This window comes from Talpa occidentalis, unplaced genomic scaffold, assembly GCF_014898055.3.
Source record: "Talpa occidentalis isolate TD23 unplaced genomic scaffold, MPIMG_talOcc4v2.1 talOcc4.7, whole genome shotgun sequence".
Classification (NCBI taxonomy): domain Eukaryota; kingdom Metazoa; phylum Chordata; class Mammalia; order Eulipotyphla; family Talpidae; genus Talpa; species Talpa occidentalis.
This window is the reverse complement of record NW_023605083.1, coordinates 51,427,462-51,446,172: the sequence shown is the minus strand read 5'-3', so window position 1 is coordinate 51,446,172 and position 18,711 is coordinate 51,427,462. Positions and strand designations below refer to the sequence as shown.

At 38.4% G+C, this 18,711-nt stretch overlaps 1 protein-coding gene across 16 annotated transcripts in view; it reads left to right on the top strand.

Moving 5' to 3' along the window:
- The window catches only part of RNF38 (ring finger protein 38), a 59,866-nt gene that overhangs the window by 28,879 nt on the left and 12,276 nt on the right, over positions 1 to 18,711 (top strand). For 11 of the 16 annotated variants that reach the window (XM_037494535.2, XM_037494538.2, XM_054689162.1 and 8 more), the window contains 3 exons: positions 7,369 to 7,565; positions 14,145 to 14,358; positions 17,533 to 17,700. In XM_037494535.2, coding sequence (XP_037350432.1) covers positions 7,459 to 7,565; positions 14,145 to 14,358; positions 17,533 to 17,700 — 489 coding nt within the window. In that variant the 5' untranslated portion in view covers positions 7,369 to 7,458. The remainder of the gene's footprint in view (positions 1 to 7,368; positions 7,566 to 14,144; positions 14,359 to 17,532; positions 17,701 to 18,711) is intronic. The other 5 variants (XM_037494539.2, XM_037494534.2, XM_037494533.2 and 2 more) reach the window with 1 other exon arrangement.

The following is an 18,711-nucleotide window of genomic DNA, read 5'->3' as shown; positions in this document are numbered from 1 at the left end:
TAATGTGAGACTGGCTATGAATATGGATTTTATCCTGAAATCTTTTGACTTGAGAAATATCAGAACTGTATACTAGTCTTGTGTGAATTAGGTGAAGTGTGTAGTACTGTATCCATAATGTAGTCCAAAGGCAGTATATTCACTGAATTATCTTCAGTTCCTCTTCACTAATACAAACACATTTAAATAGATCTCAATATAGTTTGAACAAAGACTTCATTTTGTAGTGAATTATGAGCTCTGTACAGATTATTTTCTGCTTTATTTAGTAATTCAAAGATAAAATTATTAACTTCTTTCTGTCTCCTCTTTATATCCTTGCTTTGCAAAACAAAGATTTGTCTTGGTGGTTATTTTTTTTTTTCTTTTTTTAATTCACCATACAGTTGCAACCCCCTGATTTTGACCCCAATCCCTTCTTTCCCCACCCCTCCCCCCCAACAAGTGTGTCTCTGGTTCATAGTTGTTTGTTGATTTTGATTTTTTCTTTCTTATAGTTATTCTTTTTCCTTGTCCCTTATTTAGGTTTTCTAGATTCCTGTTATGAGTGAGACCATCCGGTATTTTTCTTTTTCTTTCTGGCTTATTTCTCTGAACTTGATCCCTTCCAGCTCCATCCTTGTTGCTGCAAATTGCATGTATTTATCTTTTTTGATTGCTGAGTAATATTCCATTGTGTATATGTACCACATCTTCTTGATCCAGTCATCTGTTTTTGGGCGTTTGGGTTGTTTCCAAAACTTAGCTATTGTAAATTGTGCTGCTATAAACATAGGGGTGCAGGTGCTCTTTGGAATTGATGTTTCTGTGTCTTTTGGGTAAATACCTAGGAGTGGAATTGCTGGATCATATGGAAGCTCTATCTTTAGTAGGTTGAGGAATCTTTGGTGGTTATTCTTTATTAGCAAGTTGCTTTATGTAGTTGTTAATTTCCTAAGTGCTTTCACATCTGTTTTCTTTTTTTCACATCTGTGTAAGCAGAATTCAGTGAGTATTTTCTTTCCCTGGACCAGTTTTGAATTTGAGGTTTTTTTTTCTTGATTGGGGGATGAGAGATGTCATGTTTTGCCATTAAGGCAAGTAGAGAAAGTTTGGGAGTTTAAGGATGAATTGGGGACTTGTAAATAAGTCATGCTGTGCTTCTTTATGTGTGAGACTGAGATGGAGTGTAGTCTTCTCAGTGTTGATTGGAGAGAGGACCAGGTTAAGTTATTGAAGAGTTTATTCTCTCTTCCCACTCTAGTTGCCTTTTCCTCCTTTGAGTAAGAAGTCTCTGGGCTTCATGAGTGGTTGCTGAAGTCAGAGTCATTTCTATCACCAGTTTTTATCTAGAATTTGTAACCTGTTTCTGCTTGGGGGAAATTTGTCTGGCACTGCATCTCCTATTATCTCCAAGACTTCTGATTGAGCTAGACATGTTTGTGTGTGTGTGTGTGTGTACATGTAGACTGTACACATATATGTGTGTGTTTCATAGTATTTAGTATGCTTCCTCTTTTGGAATTATAAAGTGCATTCTTATGTCTCCAGAGTGTTTTTGTAACAGGGTGGTCCCCAGGAAAGGGGGAGGTTCCCTGCCCCACCCAAGGGAGGGTGGAGCTGAGCAGGAAGAGGAGAAGCTGCAGAAGAGATGGAGGAAGGAAGCAGGATGGAGCCAGAAGGAGACCTGGAGGAGGCGCATGGAGCCTAGAGACTCGTGAAGAAACTGCGCTTGTCTTTTGGTCGTGAACTGGGTGACACAGATGTGGGTGAGACCCGTGGGGAGGTGACAATGGCAGCTTTTATCTTAATGTTGATTTTGCTCTTTTCCTTCCGGGCTTGTCTGGTTGTTTGTGACCCTTTTCTGTGGGTCCCCACTGGAAGATGCTTTAGACTTGTGGCAGGCCTTGGGGCCTTGCTCTGGGCCAATTCTATTTGGATGGACTTTTACCCACGAGGGGACGGGTAACTTTGGGTGCTTGATTTAGAAACTAGATTCTTTGCCTTACCTGTATTGTTTCCTAGTTTTATTAAAGTTCCTTTTCATTAAAGTCTCCTATGTTTTGTGTTGATGCGGCGGATGGCAGAACCCATTTAGAATAGGCAGGTTTGCGGGGGTTTGGGCTGCCCCTCTCCCTGTCCTATAACATTTTCACTTATAATAATGTTTTGGTTACAGATGATTTGGTGTTAATACAGTGTAGTCACTGTACTCATTTTGTCTGTAATCCTGTACTCATTTTATCAGATGAGTAATACTGAATATATAAGCTAGCTAGCTGGTTTTCTTCAGATATTCCCTTCATTTCTTCAGACCTCTTGATCCCTAAATCTGCACCAGTATTCTGTGCTGTAATATCTATATGATATTCTGTAGGTAAAGAACTAATACTTGTACTAATTTGAATCAACACCTTTTGAATTTAAGTCATCAATGTTTGATACTTTCTAAAGTCAGTCACTGGCACTGAGTCAACAAGGAGAGAAGGAGACTTACCTGTCTGAGGATTCAAAAAAATGTAAATTTTTCTGTTACTGTGCGCTTATCCTCAGGGACTTTGCCTGAGAGTCTCTTATTTCTTAGTTCACTGGCCCCCAAAATCTAGCAAACATCACCTGAGATCATGTTAGAAATGCAAATTCTGGGCCCTGATTCAAATTTTCTGAATCAGAAACTGGGAGTGGGCCCAGCAACTTGAGGTTTCTGATACATAACAAAAGTTTGAGAACTACTTGACCTAGGTAATGTGTCTTCCAGATTCTGTTCTGCTCTTACTTCTGTCAAAAGATCTTATGGTAGCTTAGTTCTAGATCAGCTTTCATATTATTTTCTAAACTTTAAAAACATGTCTTAAGTTTAGACAATGGCAGGTAATGAAAAATTTTAACTACGATCTTGGTATAAGGAATTAACTTGCAGTTTAAATTCTTGGGTCTGGGACTGCCTGGTGTCACAGGGTGTTGAGGGCAGCTCTGTGAAGCTGTCCATAGCCTCCGCAGCATGGGTTTGAATCCCAGCCAGCCAGGGAGATACCCACATGGTACAGCAAACCTCTCCTGTCTGGCCTGCTGCTCCCCTCAACACTGTTTCTGGTCCATCTGCCTGTTCTGCTCCCTCTCTGTTTCTGGTAAATCCTCTCACCATCCTGCACCTCTGGTCTGTACCCCAGTTCTTGTATAAATAAGTAAACCTTTAAAAAAAATAAATTCTTGGGTCTCTGAGTGCTCCTCCAGATAGAGTGGACATGTTTTCTTAGTGATTGTATGTTAATTGGATCCCTTTTGTTGGTCTCAGTGATAAGGTCTTATCTTCTGTCCTGGGGGCATCAAAAAACAAACCTGGGGCCTCCACTGATGGCACAAGCAGTTGAGCACTGTGCTGTGAAGCTGTCAAAAGTCTCTGCAGCGCCAGTTCAATCCCATCCTGCCGGTGAAGGTCCCACGGTGAAGGTCCCACGTGGCGCGGCAGACCTCTCCTGTCTCGCCCGGTGCTCCCCTCAGCAGTGTATTTCGTCCATCTGCCTGTTCTGTTCCCTGCTCTATCTCTGGTGAATCCTCTCACCCTCCCGCACATCTGGCCTGTACCCCGGTTCTTGTATAAATAAATAAATCTTTTAAAAAAAAAAAACCCCTGCTATTTTATATAGTTACATCACTTTTCGTTTTTGCACAATGTATGCATTTTCATTGTGGTTATATTCCCCATACAATCCCCCCTGCAAATTATGACCCTAATCCCTCTTCTCCCTCCTCTCCCCCCCCCCATAGTGTGTCTCTGGTTTATAGTTGCTTGTTGATTTTGATTTTTACTTTGTATTAATTAGTCTTTTTCCTGGTCCCTTATTTAGGTTTTCTAAATTCCTGCTATGAGTGAGACCATCCAGTATTTTTCTTTTTCTTTCTGACTTATTTCGCTGAACATAATCTCTTCTAGCTCCATCCGTGTTGCTGCAAACTGCATGTGTTTATCTTTTTTGATTGCTGAGTATAATATTCCATGGTGTATATGTGCTACATCTTCTTGATCCAGTCATCTGTTTTTGGGCATTTGGGTTGCTTCCATAGCTTAGCTATTGTAAATAGTGCTGCTATAAACATAGGGGTTTAGGTGTTCTTTGGAATTAATGTTTCTGTGTCATTTGGGTGGGTAAATACCTAGGAGTGGAATTGCTGGATCATATGGAAGCTCTATGTTTAGTAGGTCAAGAAATCTCCACACAGCTCTCCATATGGTTGGATCAGTTTGTACTCCCACCAACAATGTAGGAGAGTTCCTTTTTCTCCACAACCTCACCAACATTTGTTGTTGCTAGTTTTTTTAATATGTGCCATTCTCACTGGTGTAAGGTGGTATCTCATTTTAGTTTGATTTACATTTCCCTGATTACAAGTGATGTTGAACATTTTTTCATATACCTGTTGGCCATTTGCATTTCCTCTTTGGAGAAGTTAAGTTTCTTTTTAGCTCTTCTGCCCATTTTTTGATGGGATTATTTTCTTTGTTTTTGTTGAGTCTCGTCAGCTCTTTGTAGATTTTTGTGATCAATCCTTTATCATTAGTGTTATGTGCAAAAATGTTCTGCCAGTCGGTGGGGTTTCTCTTTGTTTTGGTTATTGTCTCTTTTGCTGTGCAGAAGCTCTTTAATTTGATGTACTCCCAGCTGTTTATCTTTGCCTTTACTATCACTGCTTTGGGTGATGTGTCTGTAACGATGTCTTTGATGTGCATGTCATGTAGTGTTTCGCCTGTATTTCCTTCTATATATTTTATGGTTTCAGGTCTTATGTCTAGTTCTTTAATCCATTTTGAGCTGTTGTTTGTGCATGGTATGAGGTAGTAGTCAAGCTTCATTCTTTTGCATGTATCGACCCAGTTTTCCCAGCACCATTTATTGAACAAACTTTCTTTGCTCCAGTCATATTCTTTGCTTCTTTGTCAAATATTAGTTGACCATAAATCTGTGGGTTTATTTCTGGATTTTCTATTCAGCTCCATTGGTCGGTGTGTCTGTTCTTGTTCCCGTACCATGCAGTTTTGATGATTATGGCTTTGTAGTATAGTTTGAAGTCTGGGAGTGTGATGCCTCCATTCCCTTCTTTCTTTTTCCAAAACCCGCTGTATTTCTTATGACAAAAGAGCTATGTGCTTAACTTTTATTAAGAACTTCCAAGGTCTTGATTGTATTGTTTAAAACCACAGTATTTAAGGTATTTTTCTCAAGAGTCCTCTGATGACTTATTCTAACCTAACCTGGACTGATTACTTCCCAGACTTAACTAGACTGGGATTTTGTCATCTGGGATTTTGATTCATCACACTACTGATTTCTACTGTTTGTTTTTTCTTGTATCATTTATACTTAAAATGTGTAACTATATTTCTATCTTTTCAAGAGGGAGAGACATTCTTATAAAACCAAGTAAAATTTTCTGAAAGGATGTATGAAAAGCAACTTTGAATCTTTATATATCTGGCAAGGTCTTTGTTTTTTGTCCTCACACTAGATTAATGGTTTGGTTAGAGTATAAAATTCTAGATTTAATGTTATTTTCCCTCACAACACTTTTAGGATCTTTTGTTTTTCTGTGGGAAATTTAATGCTAATCTAGTTGGTGTTTCTTTGTAGGTTACTTCTTCCTTTTCTGGAAACTGGGGATTTTTCTTTCTTGAGAGTTTTTCCTTAGAATATTACAGTTGAGGAATGTGATGAAACCTTGTTGCATTATAGTAAACTTTTTAATATTTTCCTGTCTTTAAATATGTGTTGTGTTGTGGGGCCTCCCCAGTGGCACAGCGGTTGAGCGCTGGGCTGCGCAGCTGCCTGCAGCTTCTGCAGCGCTGATTCGATCCCCGGCCGCAGGTGAAGGTCCCACATGGCGCGCAGACCTCTCCTGCCATGCCTGCTGCTCCCCTCAGCATTGTACTTCATCAGTCTGCCTGTTCTGCTCCCCTCTCTGTCTCTGGTGAACTCGCTCACCCTCCTGCTCTTCTGACTGTACCCAGTGCTTATATAAATAAATAAATAAATCTTTAAATAAATAAATATGTGTTGTGGATCCATAGAGACTTAAAGTTAGTAATTCTACTAAGTGATCCCTACCAATTTCATATCTTGGAAGCAAGATTTAACCCTTGAAAATTTGAGTTATCCCTCAATCTATAATAGATACAGAATTATCCACCACTCCTGTAATCTTTCTGAAACTCCATGTCTTTCCCAAATGTTATGTCATTCTAATTAGTCTAGAACTGATGATCTAAACTAGTTGACTGTCTATTACATACTGATCATTTTATCCTTGTAAGCTTTATTAAAATAATTGTAATGACCTTAAGCAATAGAAATAGGAGATAGAAGAGTGTGATTTAGAATCAAATCAGGGCCTCCCTGGTGGCACAAAGGGTTAAGTCACAGCACTATGAAGCTATCTGCAGTCACTGCAGCACAGCACGAGTTCAGTCCCTGGCCAGGGAGTTGAGCCACATGGTGCAGCAGACCTCTCCTCCTGTCTTGCCCGCTGCTCCCCTCAGCAGAGTATTTCAGTAGATCCACCTATTCTGTTCCACATTTTGTCTCTGCTGAACCCTCTCATGTACACCCTGCACCTCTGGCCTGTACCCCAGCTCATGTATGCATAAATAAATAAATCTTTAAAAAAAAATTAGAATCAAATCAGCGGCCTACCCCATTCTAAATAGATCTTTGCTGAGAATTGATGCCAAAAAGAGTAACTATTGGGCTTCCCCGGTGGCGCAGCGGTTGAGCGCTGGGTTGCGAAGCTGCCCGCGGCCTCTGCCGCGCCGGTTTGATCCCTGGCTGCTCCCCGGCCACAGGAGGAGGGTCCCACATGGCCCGCAGACCTCTCCTGCTGCCCGCTGCTCCCCTCAGCAGTGTACTTCGGTCCTTCTGCCTGCTCTGCTCCTTGCTCTGGCTCTGGTGAATTCTCTCACCCTCCTGCGCTTCTGACTGTACCCAGTGCATGTATAAACAAACAAACAAAACAAACAAATAAATAAATAAATAAAACATGCCTCTATTTAAAAAAAAAAAAAAAAAAGAGTAACTATTAACTGATGGGAAAGCATAGTGGAATTTCTCAGATTAGGTTTTAAGGAGACAGTCAAGTACCATACCATTGCATGTTACCCTATTTGGTACTATGTTCTTACCTGATGGTGAATTTTATGATGATTGATAAGAAATCACTTCTCATTTGGTATTGTTTACTTTGCATCTCCCTCTTCCTCTCATCATCTTTTTCTTTTAAGGTATATAGTTTTGGGTTGATAGTATTCCTCCCCCCCACACACACACTTAGGTGTAATATACTTAACACATGCTTATACAGGGATAAAAAATCTTAATTGATTGATTTTTGTTGCATTAGCAGAGTGAAGATAGTCCAAGTCCCAAGCGACAGCGCCTTTCTCATTCAGTCTTTGATTATACATCAGCATCACCAGCTCCCTCACCACCAATGCGACCATGGGAGATGACATCAAATAGGCAGCCCCCTTCAGTTCGACCAAGTCAACATCACTTCTCAGGGGAACGATGCAACACACCTGCACGCAACAGAAGAAGGTTAGTTGATTACAATTGATTTCTCATATTTTCTTTCATTGGTTAATTTGAAAGTCTTTTTTCACACAAGAAAGCATTGTTTTCTCTAGACATTTTATAAACAGATTAACAGAAACCCATACACGCACACAAAAACTATTAAGTTGTCTGTAAAGATTTCCACACTAGAGTTGTTTCGCTTCTGATTGACAAGAAATTGAAAGACTGAAATGATCTACGTAAAGTCAGTCTGTACCATTCATTACTTATGAGCTCAACTGCTTATGGTTTAAAATTTGGTCTGCTCTCCTGCAATTCTGATCATGGGAAAATATATTTTGTAGTTCACAAGTATAAGGAAATACAGAGATCCTAGATATAAGCTACCTCTTCACTACATTTCAGTTTCTCCTATGTCCCATAGGCAGTTGGGAACTTAAGTTTCTTAGCAAAAACTGGAGCCTGCAGTCTGAAACTCTTAAGCAACTCTTAAGTCGTTTCTGCCGAGGTGTTTGGCCTTTGGCCTTTTCTTCCCAGAGGAATACATTCTCCTTGAGCTCCTAAGTTACTCTCTGAGGTCATACATTTCTTCTTCCAGAGAAATAGTCCATCTTTGGAATGAGAAAACTGTGTACATGTACAGGATCAGGATGTTGACAGTCTTAGGAATCTAGATTTTGGTAGGTGTTAATGGATTGTGTCTCCTCAAAATTTATACATTGAAGCCCTAATTTCTCAATGTAGCTGTATTTGAAAATGGGACCTCTACAGAAGTGACTAAGGTTGAATGAAATCATAAGGATGGGGCCCTGATCTAATAGGATTACTGTCCTTATAAGAAGAAATACCAGAGAGCTTACTCACTGGCATGTGTGGATACATTGGGAAGAAGTCCATCTGCAGCATAGGAAGAGAGCTTCTGCTTGTAACCAACCATGCTGGCACCTTGATCTTGAACATTTCCAGAACTGTGAGAAAATTAATATTACAGCTATAAGGAGGAAAAGCATGTGAGAATATGGTTTGGTCACAAGGTTACAGCCTGAGCATCTGCTAAATCTTACCTGTTGTCTTATGGTAAAATGCATCATACATCCAGAATAACATAAAACAGGTATACACTTGAAAGGATAATACACAGTTGCACCCAACTCCTAGGTTAAAATTGAACATGAATATGTCGGAAGCTCCCTTCTTCCTCCTTAGATGGTAAACCCTATCATTCCCTTGTTACACATTTTAATATCTAAGAATGTATTCTAAAACTATAATTTTGGTGTTTTGTTTTGTTTTCATTTAAATGTAATGTTCTTTGACTTTGTTTATTAAACTTTGTTTTTAGTATGGCTAAAAAGAGTTCCTATATCTTAACTAATTTTAGTCTTTATATTAATGATGTGATTTATGTATCCATCTACTGCTAGGTAATGATCATGCCCAGTTTCTCCTCCTTATAAAGAGTACTGTTAGGAATCTTTATGTTTACAGCTCCTGGTGTACATGTGCACCAGGATGTTAAGTGTAGGCACATAATTGCTAGGTCATAGGAAATGCTGTACACCAGAAAGAGAGTATCAGAAGTATTTCCTTCTAGGTGGTTGTAGTAACTAGCTTTGGTTTCTTGGAGCATCATGCTCTGTGTTCATGGTAACACAAAGGAGGTTATAGAGAATGCTTACCTAAAATACTAACTTCAGGCCTATTCTATCCAGAAGTGTATGCTACTCTTTACTCCATTGTTATTTTAGTACTTTAACATTGGCTAATTAAAAGCTTAGCGCCAGATTTCCTCACAGAAGCAGGCTGTGCAAGCAGTTGAAATACTTAACAGTAGTCTAGCATAATTTCAAATAAAAAGATGAGCACACAATCAGAAAATTACCAAACATTTGGGGAGAACCAACAAAGTAAAAGAAGGGCCCTAAACTCAGTAGGACCAAGAACTTGAAGAAAAAGTTATAAATGAAATTTTAGAGTAAGTAACAGAAATTTGAGTTATTATAGCTGTAAAAGGCAGCTAGAAATTTTGAAAACTCAATAAATGAGCAGAAAAAGTATCCTAGTTTCTGGAAGATAGACAAATTTTCACATAATGTAGAATAAAAAGGGCAAAATGCAAAAAGTATGGGGAAGAAGGCTTAAATATAAGTTAGAGCCATCACTTCTAAATATGTCTAAAATGTTTGCAGATAGAGACAATAGGGAACATTTTTTAATACAAATTCATTTTCCTCAAAGACTGAGTGTTGATGAAGGATCTTGGTGAAATTTAAAACATTAACCAAGGATAAATAAAAATTTACAAGCATTCTTTTTTTTTTTTTTTTTTTAATAGAGGCATGTTTTTATTTATTTATTTGTTTTGTTTGTTTGTTTTGTTTATACATGCACTGGGTACAGTCAGAAGCGCGGGAGGGTGAAAGAATTCACCAGAGCCAGAGCAGGGAGCAGAGCAGGCAGAAGGACTGAAGTACACTGCTGAGGGGAGCAGCGGGCGGCAGGAGAGGTCTGCGCGCCATGTGGGACCCTCCTCCGGTGGCCGGGGAGCAGCCGGGGATCGAACCGGCGCCACAGAGGCCGCGGGCAGCTTCGCAACCCAGCGCTCTACCGCTGCGCCACCTGGGAGGCCCTACAAGCATTCTTAAAGAGGCAACTTTGAGGGGCCTCCCTGGTGGTGCAGCAGGTTGAGCGCCTTGCTATGAAGCTGTCCACAGCCTCTGCAGTGCGGGTTTGATTCCTGCCAGCCAGCAAGAATCCCCCATGGTGTGGCAGACCTCTCCTGTCGTGCCCGCTGCTCCCCTCAGCAGTTTATTTCTGTCATCTGCCTGTTCTGCTCCTTGCTCTGCCTCGGGTGAATCCTCTCACCCTCCCTCGCCTTTGGTCTGTAGCCCAGCTCTTGTATAAAAATAAATAAATCTTAAAAAAAAAAAGAGGCAACTTTGATTTCTAGTAGCTGATTTATCACTTTGTATGAAGTCAAAATATTAAAGCATTTCAGACTTACAGAGACAAAGAAGGCTGACCAGTAAGAGATCCTTCCTGAAAGAATTATTAAATACCATACTCTGGGAAGTAGAAGGAAGAATAAATGCAAGAATTAGGATTTAAGACATTTAAGTTAACAGAGGAAGCAAAAAGGACATACTGCTAAATCTGAATATGCATCTATTGTTTAAAAAAGAGAAATGCAGAAGTTTGAACATGAGACGGGAAAAGCAGTGAGAAATAAAAGTATTAAATGTCATTTTATACCCTCCAGGAATGCTGAATAAATCCAGATGTATTTAGAAAAATGGAAATATGTTTTTAGAAGTTTAAGGGCAATCACTAGAACAGAACTAGAATGTATGACTCATAGAATTGAAAAGATGATAAAAAGCATAATCAGAAAACGTAATCTAATGAAAGGCAGGTGAAGCCACAGGGGAAAAACTTTGTTGTTCACAAAATTATACACCAAAATGACTAAGTATATATCTGTTGTTAATTTAAAGTCAACTGAAAGAAATACTACTCCACCTTTTATCACTGTTATTTCTAGATTTTTTTCATTACTGCTCCCTAATTGTTCTGTTACAAAGACTCATATAAACAGATTTAATAAGAAGCAATATAGAGGGCCTCCCCGGTGGCGCAGCAGTTGAACTCTGGGTTGCGATGCTGCCCGCGGCCTCTGCTGCGCCGGCTCGATCCCCGGCTGCTCCCCGGCCACAGGAGGAGGATCCCACATGGCTCGCAGACCTCTCCTGCTGCCCGCTGCTCCCCTCAGCAGTGTACTTTGGTCCTTCTGCCTGCTCTGCTCCCCGCTCTGGCTCTGGTGAATTCTCTCACCCTCCCGTGCTTCTGACTGTACCCAGTGCATGTATAAGCAAGGAAACAAACAAACAAAACAAATAAATAATTAAAAACATGCCTCTATTTAAAAAAAAAAAAAAGAAGAAGCAATATAGAAAAGATAGGAGCCAAAATTGTAAAGTGACTTAGATGTCAGGCCAAGGCCTTAGATTTTGATTTGTGTTTAGTTCGAGTTTTTGAAATTGTTTTTGAGTAGAGGAGTGAGTGTAAGTGGCAACAAGAGACAGAAACAATATTAAGAGGGTCCCTTAAAGTTTGTTACACAGGTTGGGTGTTTTTTGGGAAGGTGAGTGTGAATCTGAGCAAATATATTCTATTTTGATTTTATGGAGTATGTTTTTGACATCTTGACATTAAATAAAGACTTAAAATTGATGTTATTGTTTAATTAGCAATTTATTTTTCTTTTTAGTGATACATATTGATAAACACATCTGTAGAACATTTGTACAAAGAGAGGTGTCGATAACGTGTATTAACATGATTTAGTATGTATATTTTTTTCCCTCAGATTAGAAGCAGTGACATGTAGTGATGAGCACACCTAGTGCCCTGATCTTGACTTCTAAATACCATTCAACAATTAAAAGAGCATGTGGTCTTTGGCAAACTGTTTAATTCCTGGACTGATATAGGGAGGAATAAAAAGATCCTGAGGCATATTGGTTACCAGATATTTAAGGAAGTTCTCAAAAGAATAGGGACAGGAATATTATTCAGCAATCAAAAAAGATAAACTCATGCCATTCGCAGCAACGTGGATGGAGCTAGAAGGAATTATGCTCAGTGAAATAAGCCAGAAGGAAAAAGAAAAATATCGGATGGTTTCACTTATAACAGGAATGAATATAGGGGAACCAAATAAGACGTCACTGTAAAAAAATAATACTAATAATAGTAAAAAATACAACAAAGCAAAAACAGACAATTATAAACCAGAGACATACTGCAGGGAAGGAGGTGGAAGAGGGATTGGAGGGAGGGAGGTGCACAGGGTACTGTGGTGATGGTGCATGAGGCCTTGGGGAAGGAAATTCTATGGGGACTCAATGTGAGGGAGTGGGGGGCAGCAAATATTATCTAAAAAAATTTAAAAAATGATAAATGTTAAAAAAATTTACAAAAAAGAAAGCTATTCATAAAATAAACATTTCTATCTTAAAAAAAAGGATAGGGACATATTGAAAAGGGCACAGGAGCCAAACTGAAAGTACTCCCATTGGATAAAATTGTAATAATTTGAACAAAATAAGATATAACCCAGAGAATAAAATAAATATCCATGAGCCTATGCTGATTATAAACAACTGAATAAATATAAATGGGAGAGGAGTGATGATTCTTCCTTTTTTATTATACTTTCTACATGTAGATGAAATGAAATTGAAAATCACCACTGGAATAACATTAGAGTGATTGTTGAAGATCCATTCATGCATGCTAAAATTACTGGCAGGACTTTGAACAAAGGCAGAATATTTGCATGGTCTGAAACTTATCTTCCCACAAATATTGGTAATTACAAAGGAGAGAATGGGAGAGGGTCTTTGCTGATCGCAGTTTAGCCAAGTGGTCAGTAATACTTGCGCACTAGTGGTGCAATTTGGTATCAAGTGCCCCTTAATATGATTCACTGAAAATGGTCTCTTACCCCATGGTAACCTTTCCAGTAATGCATAGTTTCAGGCAGATCTTGAGAAGACATCACACAAACACAGGTTGAAGAATGTACTACATACTAAATGCCTGTCTTCAGAGATAACATGATCGTGAAAGACTGGGGAACGGTCACAGATTGGAGATTAAGGAGATATGTCAACTATATGGGATCCTGCATTGGATTCTGCAGCAGTGAAGGGACATTGGTGGAAAAACTAGTAAAGTCTCAATTTGATAAATAGTATGGTACCATGGTTTATTAATTTTGATAATTTTTCTATGCTTATGAAAGATAATAGCATGTAGGAAATCAGAGAGTGGTATGTAAAGACCATACTGAAATTATCTCAAAATAAAACATTAAAGTAAATTCTGAGGTGGATAACATTTTAAATTCAGTTGAAATACATTATATAGATTTTGAAGCAAAAGAAGCTATACTAAAAATAGCGACAAGGCAGTTAATAAGTGGCGCAAAAACTGGAGGATGATGTGTCAAGAGCAGCATTGAGGACCTATGTCAATTATTTCCAGTCTCAGCATTTCTTCAATTAATATTATATTTGCACTTCTCAACAAGTTAAATGTTTTTCTTTTGTTTCATATATTTTCTACTTTAATTTTTTTTTAAATTGTCATTTGGGCCATACAAGAACACTGTCTTTCTGTATGTCTTAACCAAATAGACAAACATCAGGTACCCATTAGGCATATGAGGAATACTGGTAAAATAACTGCAGATTAAAACTTATTTTGTAATGTTTATAAAATAAAGGGAGCAAAATGATAGATTATATGAAATTGCTGATACATGGCTCATCTTTTTATAGGCAGATTTCATAGTTAACCAAAAAGAGACACTGGCTGGTTGTAGAGTTCTAAATACTTTGAGAACTGATTCCAGTTTTATTTAAACATGTACATTTTATTTAATTTTAAGTTTTTTAAGTTGATGGGGAACCCCAATTGTTAAAACTTAATATTCAAGTTTACCAAAGCATATACCACTGATGGGTTGCAAAGGATAGAATCCTAATGGATCACAACTGTGAACATTATGATTTTTTGATACTTCCTATATTACAGTCCTCCTGTCAGGCGCCAGAGAGGAAGAAGGGATCGACTGTCTCGACATAATTCCATTAGTCAAGATGAAAACTATCACCATCTCCCTTATGCACAGCAGCAAGCAATAGAGGAACCTCGAGCCTTCCACCCTCCGAATGTATCTCCCCGTCTGTTACACCCTGCTGCTCATCCACCCCAGCAGAATGCAGTCATGGTTGACATACATGATCAGGTACAGTAACACAATGTATGGGAAATAGAGATGCTAAAAGTTGGTGGCTATTTATTGAAGTGTTTCATTTTTTTTTTTTACATTTCCAGAATATTTTTACATTCAGGGAAACAATTTTGCCTAAAGTGAAGCTGTTTTAGCTTAGTTCCTAATTTTATACAGCTTCCATTTTCTCCTAGTAGAAGGCAAAGAGGACAGAAATCAAAGACCACTTAAGTTTGATTCCCTTCCTACATGGGATACGATTAGGACTTCAGGGGTCTAGAAAGCATGCATATTCTCCTTAGAGGATGGAATCTTCATTTTAATTCTCAAAGGAGTTCCCCAAATAATTTTTCAAGGCATGTAAACAGTAAACAGTTAACCAAGTTCATAAAGAAAGGACTGTAAATGATAACCAATAGAAATATATGTACAATGAGTTTAGATAACCTGCTTCAGCAGCATATTTAATGGTGTGACTTTGAGCACTATAGTGCTTTATACTTGGAATATGTCAGAATGATCAATACTATCAAATCTCTTCAGTTGATTGAAACCAGACTAAGCCAAGACAGAGGACAGAAGGCAAGAAAAAGATTACTCTTTGTAAGACTAAAGAAAGAGTAAATAACACCATTAATATTTGTGGATAAAATAGATCATATAAACAGAAAATCCTTAGCACCTTAGATAAATCACTTTTAAGACTCATGAACAGGTTGATAGATTACAAAAACACATACATGGCAGTCAGTTTTATTTCTTAATAGTAGAATCAAACATACTGAAAAACTTTTAAATAGATTTACACTAATAAGTAGCCCAGAGTTTTCAATAGATAAGTGGTGGCAGTGAAGGTGATGAGAAGACATACAAGTAGCAACTATAAATTTAAAAGAGATGTTCAAATTAATTGTAATATGTAAGCCATTTTTGTATGCTGATCAGGAAAACTATTGAAAATCATTTATGATATTGGTGACACAATTGGAATTTTTGAACATTGACTTAGTATTTTAGGTATGATAGTGCTGTTGTGGTTATTTTAAGTGTTCTTGTCTTTAAGAAAAACATACTGAAATGATGGGCACCTGGGATTTGCTTTAGCAAAATATAGGAAAGGGTGAAGTACTAGGGATGGACTGACTGTGGTTTAATGGTTTTAGGGACTAGGTGATGGATTTTGGGGTTCATTGTACTACTTTTAAGCATGTTAGAAATTCTCCATAATAGTCAAATAAAAAAGTATCATTGAAAAGTCCGTAATAGGGCCTCCCTGGTGGCTCAGCAGGTTGAGCGCAGCACTGTGAAGCTGTCTGCAGCCTCTGCAGCACCGATTTGATTCCCACATGGTGGGAGAGATACCCACATGGTGGGGCAGACCTCTCCTGTCTCGCCCTGCTGCTCCCCTCAGCTGTGTACTTTGGTCCATCTGCCTGTTCTGTTCTCCACTCTGTCTCTGTTGAATCCTCTCACCCACCCCACACCGCTGGCCTGTATAAAAATAATAAATAAATAAATAAATAAAAGTCCATAACAGGCCTCCCTGGTGGTACAAGGGGTTAAGTCTCAGCACTATGAAGCTGTTGCCAGCCACTGTAGCACAAGTTCGATCCCCAGCCAGGGGGCTAAATCACATGGCATAGCAGACCTCTCCTGACTCACCCGCTGCTCCCCTCAGCAGTTTGTTTCTGTCAATCTGCCTGTTCTGCTCCTCACTCTGTCTTTGGTGAATCCTCTCACCACCACCACCACCCCGACCTCTGGCCTACACCCGAGCTCTTGTATGCATAAATAAATAAATCTTTGGGGGATAGAAAAGTCCATGACAGTTAGACTCAGTCTTTAATGGGCAGTGAACAAAGGTTTTAGATTATTTACAGAAAAGGAACTCTAAATGCCTAATAAACATTTAAAGGATGTACAGCCTCTAATCAGAAATGCAAATTTAAGCAAATTTGTTGACACAGTTTTTTCTTTATTCATATAAGTCTATGCTTATAATGCACATACGTCTAGAGTAGAGGTGCTAGAAAAATGGGTCCCTATTGTTATTGTTGGGATTGTGACTTACTCAATCCCACCTTTTGCAAAAGTTTAAAATACAATCACCCTTTAACCCGAGAATCCCTCTGAAATAAATGAAACTGCTGTGAAAGGATATGATTTGATATTTTTCACAATTGTGTTTCTGTTGGCAAGAGTGACAACTTGACTGTCCATTGGTATATGAATAGAGTTCTGTTTTGAGTTGTACTTGAAATATCTGGTTAGTATCCAAAAAAAAAAAAAATAATTGCCTTTATCTCCCTTGAAGAAAAGGCCACAGTATTAACTGGAATAATAAGATGTGGGATAATATGATAACAGTTTTATTAAAAAACCAAAGACAATCCAGCATGACAGCAGTCTGTGGGCAATCATGTTTGGATATGTTTACTTATAGAGAAAGATAAAAGGATATATTAATATTTAAGATTGGCTTAGAGAGGAGGAAGCCTTTTAACTTATTTAATGCATTCTGACATTGTTTCACTAGTTACCGTTAAATTTTTTTCTAATTGGCTGTGACCGGGTATTAGAAGATAAAAGCTTTCAGTTTTCTACATTTTCTCTTTTAGAAAAGTTTTCTGCTCTGTACGGCACGCTAGAATAGTTAATGCAACAATTCATTATTATTAGGGATTTTTCAAACCTTTCTAAGGGAAGCGTTTACCTCTAATTTGTGTGTATCACATACCACTCTTCAAGCAGTCGGCTTTCCTATTCAGTGACAAAAAAATATTTTGGTTGAAGCAGTTGGAGAAATACATTGTAAAAATCTTTGCAACTTAAAAAGGGAATCAGGGGCCTCCCTGGTGTTGCAAGGGTTTAAGTCTCAGCACTATGAAGCTGCCCGCAGCCGCTGCAGCATGAGTTCGATACCCAGCCAGGTTGCTGACCCACATGGAGCAGCAGACCTCTCCTGTCTTGCCCTCTGCTCCCCTTAGTGTACTTCACTCAGTCTGCCTGTTCTGATCCCCACTCTGTCTCTGGTGAGTCCTCTCACCCCCGCACCTCTGGCCTATACCCCAGTTCTTTTATGTATATATGAAATCTTTAAAAAAAAAAAGATTCCAGAAATTTTGTTGATTCCAGGTTTTAATTTTTAGTAGTTATTATACAGCTAATGTTCTGGTTTTCTCCTATTAGCTCCATCAGGGCACAGTCCCTGTTTCTTATACAGTAACAACAGTTGCACCACATGGGATTCCACTCTGCACAGGCCAGCACATCCCTGCTTGCAGCACACAGCAGGTCCCAGGATGCTCTGTGGTTTTCAGTGGACAGCACCTCCCTGTCTGTAGCGTGCCTCCTCCAGTAAGTGTGTACAGTCTCTTTGGAATGGCTGAGTGCATTGTAGAAGCAAACAAAAAAGATAGTTTTATAACAGAATCTCAATAGCATCCTTATAGTAACAATTTAATAAAATTAGCTTTCAAAACTTATTTTTATAGTAATTAACTTATGCATACTTGAATATCCTGAAGGTCTTAGCGCTGTTTATAACTAAAGCTTCTTAATGATTGGCTTTGTGGTATATTGGACTAGTTAATAGTAGTCTCAGAGACTTTAGTGCTCAACAGTAATAGTTTCCATGCTTACCGGGTTTTAATGAGCACTTTGAGTGCTTGGTCTTAATTTATTCCTCACATAGGATGACTGTGATGACAATGGTATCCCCATTTTCTAGATGATGAAATTGAAAATGGCTTCCTTAATGTCACTGAGATCATTAGTATGAGAGAGCAGGGATTCACATCCATTTCTTACTATTTCTTACCCTTTATCCTCTTAATCTTTCAACCCTCTGGGCCAACCTCATTTCATAAATGAGGTAGCTAAAGTGGTAGGAGATTCAAATGACTTGTATAAGGTCAATAATGTCTTCAAAACAAAGTACTTTGCTAAATCTATATATAATCCTAATACCCTATGCTGAAAGTGAGATTAAAATGAATGCACACATACAACAAATACTTATACCAGTTTAGCAGATTAATTTACCATTTGTTGGTAATAGGTCAAAGAACAACCAGTGTGTTAAATTAGCAGACTAAAATACTGAAAACACATAAAAAGCATTTAATTGTGAATTGGGCTCTTATAAATTTATGTGGATTATATCTCAAAGCTGTTTTAAAAAGACACAGACATGCTGTATACTTTGCATAGCAATTTTAGAAATAAAAAAAATTCTACAAGATTGAAAAAGAGAAATTCTTGGAAAGCAGTAGAGTCTGCTATATATTAAATTAAGTAGAGATCCCTTTTCCTTTTCTCTGCATCACTCTTCTCCCATTTCATAGGCGCTTAAGAGGCTAAGAGGAA